At 38.5% G+C, this 17,937-nt stretch overlaps 1 protein-coding gene across 1 annotated transcript in view; it reads right to left on the bottom strand.

Annotated features, from left to right (window-relative positions):
- Positions 1–840: 840 nt before the first annotated feature.
- Positions 841–17,937, bottom strand: part of si:ch211-176g13.8 (F-BAR and double SH3 domains protein 2) — a 33,610-nt gene continuing 16,513 nt past the window's right edge. The window contains exons 9-20 of the mRNA XM_007244768.4: positions 16,702–16,824; positions 15,384–15,479; positions 8,890–9,006; positions 7,776–7,874; positions 7,429–7,581; positions 7,191–7,322; positions 6,251–6,334; positions 5,908–6,139; positions 4,286–4,506; positions 3,076–3,295; positions 2,872–2,939; positions 841–2,596 (exon numbers count right to left, since the gene is read on the bottom strand). Of these exons, the coding sequence (XP_007244830.3) occupies positions 2,507–2,596; positions 2,872–2,939; positions 3,076–3,295; positions 4,286–4,506; positions 5,908–6,139; positions 6,251–6,334; positions 7,191–7,322; positions 7,429–7,581; positions 7,776–7,874; positions 8,890–9,006; positions 15,384–15,479; positions 16,702–16,824 (1,635 nt within the window). The 3' untranslated portion in view covers positions 841–2,506. The remainder of the gene's footprint in view (positions 2,597–2,871; positions 2,940–3,075; positions 3,296–4,285; positions 4,507–5,907; positions 6,140–6,250; positions 6,335–7,190; positions 7,323–7,428; positions 7,582–7,775; positions 7,875–8,889; positions 9,007–15,383; positions 15,480–16,701; positions 16,825–17,937) is intronic.

Genomic DNA, 17,937 nt, shown 5'->3' with positions numbered 1-17,937 from the left:
CATTTCTCAAATACTAAAGAGCCACTAAACACTAAACCATATTTTGTTTCCATCAATAGCTGAAATGTGTTCCATTGAAGTAATGAAACATACCAGTCCTGCTTAAAATTTCTATAAACATTTTCTAACCTTTATAATCAGGAGATCGCCGGTTTGAATCCTGTTCATGTAGCTTGCCATCAGCTGCCGGAGCCCTGAGAGAGCACAATTGGCCTTGATCTCTCTGGGTGGGTGCCACATCCCTCCAAAGGATGATATTGATCAACACAAGGCTTCTGTGAGCTGATGAATCAGAACCGAGACCTGTGCTTTCCTCCAATGCAGTTACAAAAGAGGTGATGGCTGACTTCACATGTAACACTTCTATGCAGATCATTCAATCAATAATACCCCACCCCACCTCTCCTTCGTGACGCAGTCCAACCATCTGCGTGTCACTGCTATCAGAGACACACTGCTGCTGCTGCAGCTCAGCCAATCAGCTCTCCCTCCTGCCCTGCCTCTAAACCCATACATCACCCAGTGCCCCTTCCAAACTCCCCCTTTCATTTTTCTTTTTTTTTGCATTTTTTTTATTTGAGCTGAGGGTGGAGTCAGCAAAAATCAGGGGGTTTAGTGCCCCTTTAAATCACAGAGTCCAGATCTTAACCTCTTTGAGAATCTTTGGGATGTGCTGGAGAACCTGCTGCAAGATCCTGTTAAAAAAGTAATGCAACACTAGATTGAAATAAGTCTTGTGACACTGCAGAAGCTTATTAAAACAATGCCACAGTGAATGCTGTCCAAATACCGGACTGTCCACTAAAAACACAGTACACAGGCTCACATCACTCACTGAGAGACATTTCATTGAGAGTTTTTATTATTTTACATTTGCACATGATAAATACAAACAGATTTTCTCCTTTGTTCCTGTTTCTTTCAAACAACGCTGAGACCCGAACGTCCACACGGCTGCGAGTATCACTTTCAGACGAAGGAGACAACTTACAGAGGAGGTGCTACGAAACCTGGAGGACGACTAAAAGGATTCCAGTAACGAGCAACAGATCTCAAACATATCGACAACAGGACAGGATTTAAAGCTTCTCTAACTAACTACTATTCATATTCTCATCTTCTTATAATTTTATCCTTTAAAAATGCTTTAAGTTCACTGTTACATAGTGTTACTCTATGCCTCAAGCCATCTGTAAACTATCGTTTTAAAGAACGTAGTGTTAAAGAAAGGAAAAAAGACAAGTACGTATTAGGAAACAAACATTACGCAATCAAATCAAGCCGACGTAACTAAACGTAACTCGTTATGGAAATAAATTACATTAACCAGAACGAAGACAGGAACTGAAACTACGAACAAGGAGAAGCAGCATGAACAGTAATGAGTAATGGGTTCGGAGCAGAGCGACTCCGTAAGCAGTAATACTGAGATGCCCTAAAACTTTTAACACTAAAGTGCTTTTTGAGCCTCGTCAAGAAAATCTGTTCCAATAATTGACTCCAGCTTTATGAGAGCTGCACAGCTCAGGAATTAGAGAAATGTGGCTTCACTAGCTCTTTCCTAAAACATAGCTCTTTCCAACACTTCCCACAGCCGTCTCGGTCAACATCGGACAGTCTCGTCCTGATAATGAAATCATAAATCAAACCATAAACGAAGAAAACAATACTGACTGACCACAGAGAAAGCTAACATTAGGTTCAAGACGCTCACTTTGAATTAGTTTCCACACAAAGCAGTGTTCTGAGTGTTTACAGAGAGAGATATATCCGAAGTAAACATACAAAATTCGTCAAATCATCTAAAACGTACTACCTTAAAATTGCCACTTTTCCCTTTAAGAAGTCCTTTTTCTTCTGACCAAGTCCTTGGCTGGGGAAGCCAGCCCCCTGCCACGCTGTGAATGTGGGTTTCCACAGGAAGTGGGCACCAGAGCTGAATACCAGATCGGCCTATTCGCCAATGCTGTTGAGCAGTTGACCCCTTTTTTGTGTTTATTTGAATGTGCTAGATTCTTCTGAAATGCCCCACTGGACGACCTCCAATCCAGCAAAACAAACAGGGGTTTTTGTTGTTGTTGTTGAGTCTGATCCATTGGCTTTTCATTGATCTCCTAGTGTTCCATTGTTCTCATTCACTGAGTCATCAAGTAAGTCTGCAGTCGACAAAGTCAACTTTACTGTAGAGAAGATCATTGTGTTCTTATAGGAGAGAGAAAGATGTATGTAGCTGTAAGCTGTAGGGGAGGAGGAGGAGGAGGAGGGGGAGGAGGAGGCTGGGATTGGGTCCCGTGGGGCGACGGCCGTGACTGTGCCTTTAGCATGGTGAAACTCTGCGGTCTCCAAAATGCATTCCAGATGCATCCGACCGGCTGTTCCTCGTTGCCTTTGTTCCTAGCTGGATTTGGACGCCAGACTCCGGCGTAATCCGAATGTTCCTACAGGCCCAGAAACCGCCACGACAGCAGTCCTGTCAAATCACCATGTGGCCACTGGGGCGGCGACTTCACACCAGCGTGATCTCCACCTCTTCTCTCTTCTGCACCTGGCCCTGAGCCTGCTGTTTGGGTGGAGGTGGTGGAGGTGCTGCACGCACCTACAGAGATCAAACAAATTATATATAAAATATATAAAAAAAAAATTAAGCAAGGAAAGCCAGATTGTAAAAAATATCTTCTATAATACAGTTGATAAAACATTTTTTATTATTAATATTAATATATATGTATGACTAAATTTTTTACTAATATTAATTACACTGTTAGTTGAACTTTTGCATATTTTATCATGACGTTTTTTTTTTTTTTTTAAAGCAGCAAGCCTGATAACATTAATCAGCTGCTTGTGTAGTTTTTATTTTTAGGTACTTACAGGTCTCAGTGTACCAGGCCCTCCATCTGCAGGGTATTTAGGAGGCGGGGTGGAGTTGTGGGAGTGGCCTAAGTAAGAAAGTAAAGGTAAATGTCACTGACTGACGAAAACATATTAATAATAATGTCTTTATAAATCTAGTGCATGGGAAAGATGCACTAATAATAAACGATGATAGGAACGTTAGAGAGAAGTGGGTCGTACTGTGGCCGGAGGATTTGGGGGGTCCGGGTGCGGGTCGGTGGTAGCCGTTGAGGGAGCGCGGGCTCTGGAGGGGGGAGGCTGAGGCGCTGGTCGGGGTGGAGAGGGGTGAGGTCAGTGTAGGGGTTTGTAGAGGGCTGGAGATGGGGCTGCTGCAGGCTGTCGGCTGGTACTGAGTCATAGACAGGGGGCGGGGCGGGCGGCCCTGGGAGCTCGGAGAAACCTGCAAATTAAACAGGATTATTTTGGTTAATTCATGTATAGATTTACTGTTTACTAGCCTCTCTAGATAAAGTCAGAAATGAGTGGAGAAATATTTTTAATATTTGTATGTTTAATAAGACTTTTTTGGTTCAAACTAAAAAGCCACTAAACCCTAAACCATATATTTTTCATTAATAGCTGAACTGTATTTCTTTGAAGTAATAAAATATATTAGTCCTGCTTACATTTTTTATAAACATTTCCTAACCTTTAAAAATTTTATTATCAAAATAAAAAAAGATTTTATTTTGGTCATTTTCACCTCTCAGGTTCAGCTGTGCTATAGGTGTGGATGATGTGATGTGTCAGAAGCACATTGTTGCTGCTGCAGCTCAGCCAATCAGCTCTCCCTCCAGCCCCGCCCCTAAACCTATACATCACCCAGTGAGCCTTCCAAATGATCCCTCCCATTTTTTAGCCTTTTTCAAATTTGAGCTGAAGGTGGATTCATCAATAATCAGGGGGTTTAGTGCCCCTATAATAGAAATATAAAATATAAAAATATAAAAAACATAGTTATTTGTGATAAATGCTAATTATTGTAATCAGTTTAATGATATTGAATGCTACTTCTGTTTGTCTTATAGTGTCCTCTAGACCAGTGTTTCTTAATCCTGTTCTTGCAGGCACCTTCCCTGCAACTCTAAAAGGTTAAAAGCAGATTAGTTGAATCAGGAAACACTAAAATGTGCACTGCTCTAGATAATTTGACTATTCTCATCTGCATCTTGTGAAGAACCCAGACTGGTATGTCTATCTCTAAGACCATGCTTAATTTTCAATGTAAAACACAGTACTTTAAAATTTAATATTTTCCATTTAAAAGTTTCCATTCATCTTAAGTGCTTAAATGTGGTGTGATGTACAGCCTTAATACAAACCACTCTATGGTAAAGTGGTATTAACTCATGTTTACCCTTTTTTATTAACTTTTTTACAGTTTTTTTACCTGTGGTTCCATGCTACTGTTAGTGTCCTCGCCATTCGGTGCAGCCAGATCTTCCACTAACACAGCAGGGAAGACCCCAACACTGCCATTAAACTCTCCCTCCCAGAAGCCGTCGTCCTCCTGGTTGTCTTTGTTCAGGATGCGGATGATGGCTCCCTCAGGGAAGGAGAGCTCATCCTCGGTCTGAGCCTCGTAGTCGTACAGCGCCTTCGCAAAGTTCACTGTTCAGAAAGAGTCAGAAATGAGTGCGGACGGTCAATTAGTGTCAGTAAGTCCTGTCTCAATTATTACACTATTGAGTTATCATAAAATATAGAGACTTTTTTGAGATCATGCAAAGAGATCATGACCTCAATATTAACAACTGAAATTACACTACAGTGAAGATCTCATTAACACGACTGAGCTGGAATTATGACTTCATGATTTTATGTTTTATTTGTTTAAGATATTAAAAATGGATGGGAAATGTGATACAAATATTATATCATGATATTTAAATAAAAATTTCATGATACAAAAAATGTATTGCAATATTTTGACACAGAATGTGCTTTATGTTAGTTAAGCATCACTAATTTTCACTCTCTGTACTGAATTATGCAGTTTGTCAGGTTTTTTTTAAAATATATTTTATATATTTGTTTTTATCATATTGCCCGCTCCATACATTGAAATATTTGTGGTACTTCAATGAAAATATTAATATTAAAATAATAGAGTATTATTAATAATTAAAAGTTAATCTGACTTAAAAAGAATGGCATTATATTATAATTCTATATTTTAATTATATCAGTGGCATAAAATTACAGTAATACATATAAACAAATAAATAATTCTAAAATAAGTAATCAACTGCTTAAAAAAACAATGTGAGGGTCAGACTGTGCATTGAAATTACACAAATTGAGGTCTAAAAATTACAATAATCAAAATTTGGAAGTAAAATCTGACATATATATGTAAATCTTCATTTTGTATTTTGTATAAAAACTATTTAAATTCACAAATTAGATTTTTATGCATATTCTTAGTCTTGAAATTTGTTGTTAAAAATACCTTCATACACAAATAAAAATAACTGTAAGTTATTTTGAAATACATATTTTTAAACAGCCTATTTCAAAGCACAAAAACAAAGATAAATTTAATGTATAAATTACGCCATCAAATATTTATGAATAGAAATATTAATATTCAAGTTCATCAAAAGTAAAGTAAATAGAATTCAAATATACAAAATTTAAATATTTAAAGTATTATCCTCCATACTGTACCACACACATCACCAGCAGTTGTAGGAAAATATTATGTTTATATTTGACCAGCAGACGCATACAGACGTCAGACATCTTACTAATTTTATCCACTGACTGAGTGCAGGTGTGTTCAGCAGGTACACTCTTTTTTTAAAAAGAATATGCGGGTTCTGATAAATATTTTCTGCACATGATTCTCACAAGTTGACCACCTTTGTTATGTGAATTTAAACAATACAACAATACAGCAGAGTAATGAGTCACCTGATGGAGTACAGATTCCAAGATCTGATCAGTGCATCAGTGCATGCTGTGTGTGTGTGTTTGTGTGTGTGACTGCAGGATTTATTAGCTACTCACCGCTGTTGTCTCCGTTAGGGCTGGTGGGTGCATGCTCGGGGACAGGCTCGGGGGTATGCTCGGGGACAGGCTCGGGGGCATGCTCGGGCTCCTGCTCGGTGGAGTTACTGGAGGAATGGGAGCGAGTTTCCAGGGCTGCCAGAGACTGGAGCATGCTCAGCAGGCTGTTAGAGGAGGGCAGCTGGAGGTATTTCTCAGGAACATACCCCACCTGACCTGCTCTGTTTCTGGCCTAAAGCAAAACACAGATATGAAGTGAGATGTGAAAGACGGGTTTAAATATAAATCAAGCTCAAAATACTTTAAGGCGTAGACATATTGAAATATCTCATTTGCACTGAACCTTAACCCAGTCTTCCATATCACCATCATCTATGACTTCCAGCACTTCCTGCTCCTCAATCGTTAACTCGTCTGGTTGGGACGCCTGGTAAAGATGCAAAAGGAAATGTTTTTACAGCGGAAAATAATTTCTCAGGTGAGACACTTCTCTGCAATGAGAATTCATTCTTTTACTGTATGTTAGGAGGAAGTTTTGATATTTATGACTTTACTAAAGCCTCTCATTCTAATACAAACGATGGGCAGTATAGGGTTTATAGACTTTCTTTAAGGTCACAGAGTATAAAATTAAAAATGTTCTCTCTCTTACTCTTATTTCCTTTATTGTAATAAATAAAATAGCCTTTTAAATGGGCTAGGTAAAAGTTCTAACGTTTTTCTTTTTTCTAACTAGTCTAAAGCGCTGCCAATATGATCAGGAGATCGCCGGTTCCAATCCTGTTCATGCAGCTTGCCATCAGCTACCGGAGCCCTGAGAGAGCACAATTGGTCTTGCTCTCCCTGGGTGGGTAAATGGCGCTTTCTCCCCTCATCACTCCAAAGGGTGATGTCGATCAATCCTCCGAGCGCGGTGTGATGCTATTCGGCAATGCTGCATCAGCAGCAGTTTGAAAAGAGGCGGTGGCTAATTTTACATGTGTCAAAGGAGGTGTGTGCTTGTCTTCACCCTCCTGGTGTTAAGGCATTAGTAGTTATAGTGGGAGTCCTAATGAGTGGATTGGGTAATTGGCCTTGTGAATTGGGGAGAAAATGGGATAAAAATTTGAATTAAAATTATATATAAAAAATATACAAAAAAAACGGTATTAGAGAGGTGTTTAGTGATATGTGCACTTGACTGCTATTAACTAAGTTTTAAATAAAGTGTTCTTAATGACTTCCCTGATTAAATGAAAGGTTAAATATATAAACAATAGAATTAAACTGAAGGTGAGACCTACCTGGTATGAGTAAAGCACTTTGCAGGTGAGGGGATAGTTCCTCAGGGTGCTAGAAGGACTGGAGCTGCTGTCGTCCAGCGTTTCCGTATCCTCGGTCTCCTCGTCATCCTCTCTGTCCAGATCTGCTGTGCTCTAGAAGCAAAAACATTTAAATTGGCTTAAAATAAGAAGATCCACTGTTGTGTAATATATTTATTATTGTACAAAAAGGGTGTGAAGAAGTAGATTTACGACTTACAGAGAGTGAAGCGTCGTGAGTGGTCAGTGTGGCCCATCTCTCATTTTCCAGCTCCTCCATCACCTGGTTCATGGCGCTCTTCATCCATGTGTCCACGGCCACGCCCACATCTCTGAGCAGGTTCAGACGAGCTTCAGCCTTCAGCTTCACCGTCTGCAGCAGGAGCAACATACACTTGTTCAGATCAACCACAGTAAAAGCTTATTGCAGCTTAGGCAGAGAACACTGCACAAGGAATCTGGATCACTGGCCAGAAGGGGGCGCCTGAAGCCTGCTGGTGTACAGTTCTCTGCAGCCATAAGACACTCAAACACACACACACACACACACACACACACACTCAGTACCTCCGCTTTACGGATGCTCTCCTTTGCTTCTTCCATCTTCAGCTCCAACTCACTGGAGTTCTGCTCCTGCTGAGGTGGTCCTTCACAATCTGACAGAGTCTACAGACAAACACAAACACAACCACACAATAGTCAGTTGTATAAAAGAAGATACCAATTGTCATTGCCATAACCCACTTTTATTAGGTATGTGTAACGTTTATTACATTATAATACGTGCCTGACGTGTATGTACCATTCAGAGCATTAGAAGTGCACCTTATCAGAAATTACTGCTGAGTATCCATTAAGAACATTGCCACATTAACAGTGCATGCAATAAATTAGAATACAATAGAATACAATAGAATAGAATGCCTTTATTGTCATTATACACATGTACAATGAGATTAAAAGCCACTCCTTTTTTTCCTATGTGCATACATACATATAATGTAAAGTCTCTTCCAAAAAAATGATAATAGTATAAAGTGAAGAACGTGCAAAAAGGATCAGTGCATATGTAAGTTCAGTAAAGTGACTGTTTTTAAATCTGTTCGTCCTTGCTCTGAAGCACCTGTAGCGCTTTCCTGAGGACAACAAATCAAACAGCTCAAAGCTCGGATGGGTGCTGTCCTTGAGGCAGTGCGATGTGTAAATGTCCATCAGGGAGGAAAGAGGGCCAATAATTACAATTACAATACAGGTGCTTTTCTAAAAAAAATTATATCACTGGTAATTAAAATTCATGTTATATATACATATATTACACATAGAGTGATCTATTTTAAGTGTTTATTTCTTTTATTGTTGATGATTATGGCTTACAGCCAATGAAAACCCAAAAATGAAGTGCCTTGGAAAATTTGAATATTACATAGGACCAATTGGTGCTTTTGGCACTGTGTTTTGTATTGTTTTTTTATGTTTTTTTAAACATTTCCTCCTACAATTTTGTTACGAATGAACAAAAGAAATGCTCAAAAATGACTTGAATGTGTTGTAAATACTGTCAGATTCTATTTTATTGTCTAATACCACAAGCATGCCAATGCATGAATGTCCTGAAATGTTTGCAAATGACAAATAAGTCCTGAACTGACTGGACTTGGCCCATGCTGCCCGTGTCTCTTACCCGCTGATTATGGATAATGTTCTTGTGCTCCCGGGCGACTCTGGTGGCCCACTTTCGAGCCTCTTTATTCAGACTGTGCTCCTCCGCTGTGCCAGTTTCTTTCTGTAGTTGTATTACCTGAGAGAAGAGTAGAGAAATCTTTGTTAGAGAAATGAATGAACTGCCAACAATGGTTTAGCAAACACAGATTAAGCCTAATATCTGGCAAAATTACATTTACTAGGCATTAGGGGTGGGCGATATGGCCCTAAATTAGTATCACGATATTTCATGGTATTATCGTGATAACGGTACTCTTGCCGAAATGACAAAAAAATTAAAAGTACAGTACTGCAACAAAACAAAACGTACATGTTATTATTGTATACGATATGATATTGCACACCTCTAACAGATATTAAAAAATACAAGAATTTTAGCAGATTTGTAACAGAACTCCAAATATCTCCATATATATATCCAGGATTAAAGTAAAATAAATGATACTGGACAGATATAATCTGTCTCTAGTAGATATTTAATAGAAAATGAGAACAGTGTGATTTTTTTTTCTTTTGCTTAAAACACCAAAAAATAGTACCCTGATGTGATAATTAGGGGTGGGTGATATGGCACGATATTTCAGGGTATAATATCGTTCACGATATTCAAAAATGTTGGCGATGTTATCGCGTACGATACGATATGGCACACCCCTACTAGGCATCCAACGATACAATACTGAAGAGGGTAAAACATTTTTAAACAAGTAAATACCAGGAATTATGGATTTATTGGTGTCAGTTTCACAGAATATAACAACCAATATTCTTCATTGCAGGTTTACCCTCGTAAAATGAAGCAGGAACTTTAGTTAGTCTAATTGGGGGCAAGTCTTAGGGATTTAAAAGCGCCCATATGTTTCAATAAAAAATATCAATATTTGGCGGCACGTATCCAGAATCTATTGCATTTTTTTCCTAAAGAAAAACTGAAAAACCTCAGTTTGAAACATTTAAAATCTTATAGGGAGCCTAAAACACACTGACGGTGTTATGCAGACTAATGATTTAATGTATTTATTTACATTAATGAAATTTGCCTGCACTTTACTATGATGTCAAAATGATGAAGCAAATACATCTACAACACCAGATGTCAAACGTGACAAAGTGCAAATAGTGCTCTTACAAAATCGCAAGGTACATTTTTATAGCCAGATTTCACCTTTGCCTCAGGGGTTATTAAGATAAAATCATTGCTTAAGCAAAATGACTTTGATGTAAGACTAGTTCTCTCTGGCTGTCTTTAATACCAGGAACATACTGCAACTAAACTTTGCTATTCTCCAATCTCAGCCAAGTTAAAACAGCTGGGATTAAAAATAAAGAATTAGGCTCCAAAAATCACACTCAGAAAAACATGCATTTCTGATCGTTTTACATTTAATAATCTGCCAATCTGGTTTGTCAGTTTTCTAAATATAATGTACATAGAGATAGAAAGATGCATTCTATGGAGTACAGTGCTGTTCTCACCTACAATACCCACAAGTCAGTTGGCATAACAAATAATATAATAAAATAATGTAAAATTAAATCTTAGCAATCATACAAACGCACTTAAAAAAACAGAAGAATTTGTATTAGAGCATGCTTGTGGATAGATGTCTAAATATTGACTGACTAAATGGACTTTAGTGATGCAATCAGCTGAAGAATGGCACCATTGACATGGATGGGTTTATTTTGGGTGTGTGTGTCGTGGAACAGTCCGGCTCCTGTTGACCAGAAACTGAATGTACCAGCTGTTTTTTCCAGGAAATGTTTTCAAGCCTTCTGATCTACGTAAGCTATATATCATTCACACTTATAGATGCCAACACACAGTCTTTTCTTAATAAACTGCAAACTAATTGTTCAAGAGGCCTAGAATGGAAATTTTTATTTATCATGGTATACTTGAGTAATGAAATCAGTATATAAACTGACAAACTGTGGGACTAAAACACCGCTGATCCTCCATCAAAAGAATGTCTAGCAAAAAAGGCCAATTTCAAATCCTCAAAACTGTTACATCACAGTCTTTACTCATTACATTTAAACCCCATTCTCTCATGCTAGGATTCATGTTGCTGCTACATTGTCTACTTCTTTTACGTTCCCTACGTTTACTTTCTCTTATTTATATTTATGACAATGTATCTATTATATTCTTTGTTTTATATTTTATTCTTTATTTTGTTTTATTTTTTAAATAATAATTGCTCTACTTAGAGGAACTGGACCTTGAGATCACAATTTCATTCCAGCTTATGCACCAAATGTAATGTGAATGACAATGACGTCTTTTGAATCCTTGAATCTAGCATAAAGAAAACACAGAGCTAGAAAACAGGCCAATTTCAAATCCCCAAAACTGTTACATCACAGTCTTCACTCATTACATTTAAACTACATCTGCATCCCCTCTCACAGAGCTGGAAAACAGGCCAATTTAAAATCCCCAAAACTGTTACATCACAGTTTTGACTACATGTAAACCCATCTAATTTACATAAACTTCACTGTAGTGAAGACTTTTAGTAGTCAGATCCAATTCAAATCCAAGATGTGTTTTTGGTCTCGAGGTTGAGACCAGACTGCAGTACTACAACACTATCTGCAAGCAACAACGTGAACGCCTAATGGGCAAAAAGCTAATGCTACAAGCTTATGTTTTTTGACTGGTTTATTAACCATCTTTCCTCTTCAACTTGGTAATGTCAACCCCTGTATAAGTTGTGAGGTGTTATCTTGTGAGTGAGGTTGTACACTGGCCATGGTGCTCATAAAACCGTGAGGAAGTGGGCCTTTAATATACATCATAACATCAAAATGCTGTGTTTACTGTAGGAGATAATGATTGTGACCGGTGGCATCTGGCTATAATTGCCCATGCAAACAAATTTTGGCAGCAAACACATCACTTGGTCAGTGCAGGATGGCCCACACGCATATCCCACATTTTACTTAATACCTGCAACGGTCATTAGCTTCCACTGGACATGGAAAAAGTCATGGTGCCTGATTCTAATGAAAGTCCTGTCCAGTGACTTTTAGCATTTCAGTGATCTTTTCTTTCCAGGTTCTGCTACAGTCTCTAAGCATTGCGTGACAGGAGTCAACCCCCTACTGTAGTAGCAGGCATGGATTTGGCAGAGGTGAGCACTTATTACATAAAAGGCGTGGGGAGGTGGGGGATGTTGGGAAGGTGCTGCAGAGGTGCTGGGCAGGAGGGTGGATCCCGAGGGAAGGTGGTGTTTGGTTCCTGCCTCAGCTGTTATGTGGTGAGAGGGGTGGAGGGGGAGAATCTAGACTAGACTACACAACACACGCTCTACTCAGCGCCTCCTCACAAAGCCCCCTTTTGACTAGTGCTCAGCCTGCAGCTCCACTCCTCTCCGCTCAGGCCGCGCTTTTCCGGACTCTTCTGTCAGGCTGAGGGAAGCGCTGCATCACTAATGTTTTCATTAGGAACAGGGTGCCACTTGTTTGATTTTGAGGGGCAAAGAAAAGAGAGGGGGAGTGTCTTTAAGCTCGGAACAAATTATCCAGTGTTGACCAGTTCTGAAGGCCACGTGGAGGGCTGTGCCTGGAGAGAGGGAGCGCAAAGGTGGACGAGGAGGTGAGAGAGGGCTAATTATTAGGAATTTCAGTGGATACTGGAGCCCAGAGCAGAAATACGCCTTTAAGCAGTGCACAAACCTAACTTTTACATCAACAATTAACAGAATACGAAATAAAATAACATTCACAGCCTGAATGAGCAGGTCAGTTTCCTTTGCTGAGAAGTGCAGAAGCACTGCACTGTTAAAATAGCAATCTGCCAAAGTCTGAGGGCATCTGACTCTTAAAGGTAATGGCAAGTGAAACATTGATTGGTTTATTTCACGTTATGTTCCATGATTTATTAAGAGACTTAAGTATATGCCATTTGCCCGTGTCAGAGTGGACAGTTTGAGAGGGAATTGAGAAGTGTGTTAGAAGTGCAGACCCCAGAGCATATTAAGTATGCTTGATTTATTTTTTCTAGTAATGTGTACTGGTTAATGTCTCACAAGAAGTAGTCACTGTACACGAGTATTTGTTTTTCTTTATATGTTTCACCCATTTTAATTAACTTTAGCTTAGGCTAGCTAATTTTAGCTAGGTAATTTAATACAACCACTAGTAGGATGGGTATTTTAGTAATTTTAACATTTGCATGCTTGCAATTGGTCAGTGTTTAGCTGGGTTTTGAGTTAGGTAAAGTGATCCAGACTAGTGCTGGCTAAAGCCATCATACTACAGCATGTTAATGTGAACTGCTATCAGTCACAATGGCAGAGCATATGTGGTACAGCTGTTTACTTCCTCTGCAACAATCCAACAATCAGTATGACAGACAGATACGGCAAAAATACAAATAATCATTGAGTCGTGATGTGATTATATGCTGTCTTCGCTCGTGTAGATTCAGTGTTGTCAACCTTGCAACCCATAAGAGCAACCCATAAGCATTCTCTCCAGTGCTTTATTATCATTTAGGATTTTTTTTTAACACACAGGGATAGAGCAAATATGTGGACCCTCTTGTGGGCCCTGAAGGTTTGAGAACCATTAACCACTGTCTTCCACATGTATAATCATCCCTTATCACAGACCATAAACTACACAGGTGATTACCGGTAGATACACCTACCTTGTCCTCACATTCATTGTGTAATTATCAGGTACACCTACTACGTAAGTGGTAAGTGCACTTTGCACATTTGTGCACCATTAAAGAACCTCCACTGACCAGATGTTATTTTGGACCATTTTCAGACCATTTTTGTCAGGCAGTGTAATTTGCCAACTGTGTGTATTGTGGGGCTTTACAGCATGTGCATTCACTGAGTCATGTTTAGGAAGGATTTAAGGAGGCGCTAACGCTAACTCAACATGTCTTCTTTATGACTCAATTCCTATCAATTTCTTTATGACTTGCCATGTCCCACAGAAGCTAAATAATGCTCCCCTGACCTGTTGGACATGTGTGTGGGTCCTTGTGCAATGAACGTGGATGTGAATGTGGATTTCTGCCCTGTCTGTTGCTTGTCCGTTTGTATGGACAGTTCTAGCCAGATACCGCTGATCCCCATCATTAACACCCACACCGTGCTGTCCAATGTGGGGTGGTAATGCCTACTATTGCGTATTTCTGCTGCACACGTTACTCTGTGGATCGAGGAATGTTAAAAGCCCACACAACTTCAGAAATAGAATGTTCCATCCCTCAGGCACCCATTATCAGACCTCACTCCAACTCCCATAATTCACAACACCTGCTCATGAGCATGCTGGTCAGTGTTCACCATCACTCACAAGAAAACCCCTCACAACTTATACAGCTGTGGGTGTTTCCAAGCCATTCCCTCAGGTAACACTTCATGATCAGTTGATATACTGCTGTCCCATGACTTTATTTTCACTTGTGCATGGAAAATACTAGAAATCTGAATCAGACTTGAATTCCCATTTGGGTGCAGCTCTGTTTTTTATATTTTTTTTCATTAATGCTTTTGTAAATGTTGTATATCTGTGTCTGAAACAGTGGTTTTAACAGCAATAGTAAAGACTGTTTATATGAGAGTGCGTTTATATGTATTTGGAAGGTGTACTGCTATATATGATGTTTTCCCATGTCCATCACTACCAGATTTTATGAATTGCACTGTAGTTTCATGATTGGTTGAGTAGATATACAGGTGCATCTTAGAAAATATTTTTAATTAAAGATTAAAGGAATTTAATTAATATAATTGAAAAGTTACTCATATATTATATAGATGTATTACACACAGAGTGATCTATTGTTTCTATCTATTGTGATCTAGTGTTTATTTATTTTATTGTTGATGATTATGGCTTACAGCCAATAAAAACCCAAGAATTAATGTCTCAGAAAATTTTTATATCATATTAGACCAATTGGTACTTTTAGCAGTGTGGGCAGTGTGCTAAGTCCTGCTGGAAAATGAAATCTTCATAAACGTTGACAGCAGAGGGAAGCATGAAGTGCTGTAAGATTTTGTGGGAAAACAAAACTGCACTGACTTTAGACTTGATAATAAAACACAGTGGATCAACACCAGCAGATGACATGTCTCTTCAAACCATCACTAACTGTTGAAACTTCATACTAAACCAACGGTCAGTCATGGTTTGGAGAGCATATCTGGTTGGTTTGGAGAGAAAATCTTACAGCACTTCATGCTTTCCTCTGCTGACAACTTTTAGGGAGATGCAGATTTCATTTTCCAGCAGGACTTGGCTCACTGCCCACACTGTCGAAAGTACCAATTGGTTTTATATAATATTCTAATTTTCTGAGATGCTGATTTTTGTGGTTTCATTGGCTGTAACAGTAAAATAAATATATATATTTTTAAGATGCACATGTAAGATCATTGTTGCTGCACGTTTTAATAGTGTTGAATGAGAGAAACTTACTGAGTCATTTTCACAGGGTTGGAACTGGAAGAGGGAGCCTTTCTGTAACACAGGGTTCTCCTGGATAAAGAGCTCCTGGTGGAAGTCTTGAATTACCTAGAGGACACATCACATGCATACACTCGTAAATACATAAAAGAAAAGAAGTTGAAAAAACAAAACCCTCTATCTTAAGATAATGTTTTGAAGCCTTTGCATTTTAAGAACCAAAACAGCAAGAACTGTGGATTATCTTTGACCAGGCCAACAGTGTGTGGTGTGTAAGAGGACCTGTGTGTGTGATGTGTGTGTGTGTGTGCGCTTTGAAACATGACTCTGTGTGAATACACATCACAGAGAAGACACAGTAGATGCAGAACAGAGTCACGCTGAGACGAGTGGAAACAGTCTGAGCGTTATTATGTTACAAAGACACAAGACTGGTTCCCAATCAGAACAGCTCCAATAATATATATATATATATATATAGTGCCCGAGTTCAACCTGTAGATCAGTGGATTCTAGTAGAATATAGTTTATAGCTCATCCACAGCTAAAGTATTTCTAATTGTAATGTACTTTTCATTTATATTTGTTTGTGCATTTTGATGCAATTAAAATGAGAATTTTGTAAGGTGTTGAGTTACTGAGTTTAACTGAGAGCTTTAATAAAGGAAATGAACACTAGTGTAACTGCAAATTTCACCTGTGTGTTCACCTGTGTGTGTGAGAGAGAGTGAGATAGTGTGTGTCGAATATCAGGAGGAAAATGAAGTGTGGATGAAAGTAGGGGATGGCTCCATAGTTATCTTGCAGGATAAGCCTTATTGCTAATCGGACAAAACACATATGTATGTATATATATTTTTTATGCATTAGTTTGTTGGCTTGTTTTCTTTTTTTAATTAGTTAAATTGTTTTATCTCACTTACTTTGCTGTAAATTGCTGTAGATGGCACAGGAAAGTAAATAGAGTACTGTGTAATTGAGTAATGTTGACATGGGTAAATGCACAAAAGTAATAAACAGAATATAGAAAAATAATAATAATACAAATGAATAAGTCTTTAACCTACAATTTTAGCTTTAAATACTCATTTGCACAGCGAATAATCCTCAGTTATAGCTAGTTCAGACCTCATGTAACAGCCTGGTTCAGGACACCAGTGCATAGACACTGGGATTTGATCTGGCTGCTCTTTATTGCCAGATCAAATTCCCAGCAGAACCTGTGAGGCCGCCGCAGTGCCGACTGTGTTTTTCCAGAGTGTGTGTGTGTGCATGTGTGTGTGAGCGTGTGCACGTATGTGTAAGCATATGCACAGTACGTTCCACTCACTCCAGTGGATTTCTCCAGCAGGAAGTTGAAGGTGTCCTGCACGGTGTGGGACGCCTCCAGCTCTACCTGGCACAGAGAAACCAGATAGCCCTTCATGTGATCGTACACACTGCCGTCCAGAATCTGAGGAGAAAAACAACATCAACACAGAGTCAGCGCTGAACGAGTACACAGCGGCTCCAGCTGCACCATGCCAAAACACTGAGTAATCACTTTTCATTGCTAGTAAAATCTTGAGAGACAGGACTGAGTTTAACCCAATCATGACTACTGTCTTGGCACTGGTATGTTGAACTGGAATTTATAACGGTTTGGTGTGAAATGCTCCATTCTAGAGACACGTACAGAGTCAGAATTGTTAACAGTTACGGTAAAAGAATTCAGAACGTCTGAAGAATGCTTTAAAAAGTGAGTTTCACCACTTCTCATGAGTTTTAGAGATTAAGATTTAGCCCAAAACAGATGCATGCAGGGTATTATTATTAAAAAAAACCACCACAAAAACTGTATATGTGTTTAAAATAACCGTAATTTAGTATTACTATTAACGGTCCAATACTTTCTTTTATCATGCTCTCATACTCAAAATACTATACATACTATACACTTCAAGGCTTTATTCTACAGCAAAATATACCTCTATACCTTTATGTCATAGCAACCCTTTCCCTATGGAATATTATTACCTGTTACTTAAATACTAAACTTAAGGATTAAAATGGTTATAAGTGAGTATTATTTCGTTACTGGGGTAAAATATAGTAGTTACATTGTTATAGTATTTGTACATGTACTTTTGCATCTAAGTACTTGAAGGAAAATACATAATCAATGTAGTAACAGGCTGTGACTCTCACTCATATATAGTCATTAAAGAAAATAGAAAAATATACAAGCACAGTAATATTAAGTAAATTGATGGTGTTAAATATGTTGATAATGTCGATGAGTTGCCCCACATCTACATCCATTAACAAGCTGTATTTGATATTGACATTTTATGGATTTTATGCTGAAAAGCAGATTGAATTATATCTGTATTTATATATATTTATGTGTGTTTTATATATATGTTACGAAAGGAATGTAGACTAAATGGCAGAAACACAACCCCTTTGTCTTGGAATTAATTGGTTAAAGGTAACATACTATTGAATCAGACCCAATTCCTTCAGTTATGTCAGTTCGTTCTGCTCTGCTTCCACATGTTACTGTCTGTGTTTGTTGTGACACTAC

This window comes from Astyanax mexicanus, chromosome 20, assembly GCF_023375975.1.
Source record: "Astyanax mexicanus isolate ESR-SI-001 chromosome 20, AstMex3_surface, whole genome shotgun sequence".
Taxonomy (NCBI): domain Eukaryota; kingdom Metazoa; phylum Chordata; class Actinopteri; order Characiformes; family Acestrorhamphidae; genus Astyanax; species Astyanax mexicanus.
Note: the sequence above shows the minus strand (reverse complement) of the source record. Positions and strands in the feature narration are given on the sequence as shown.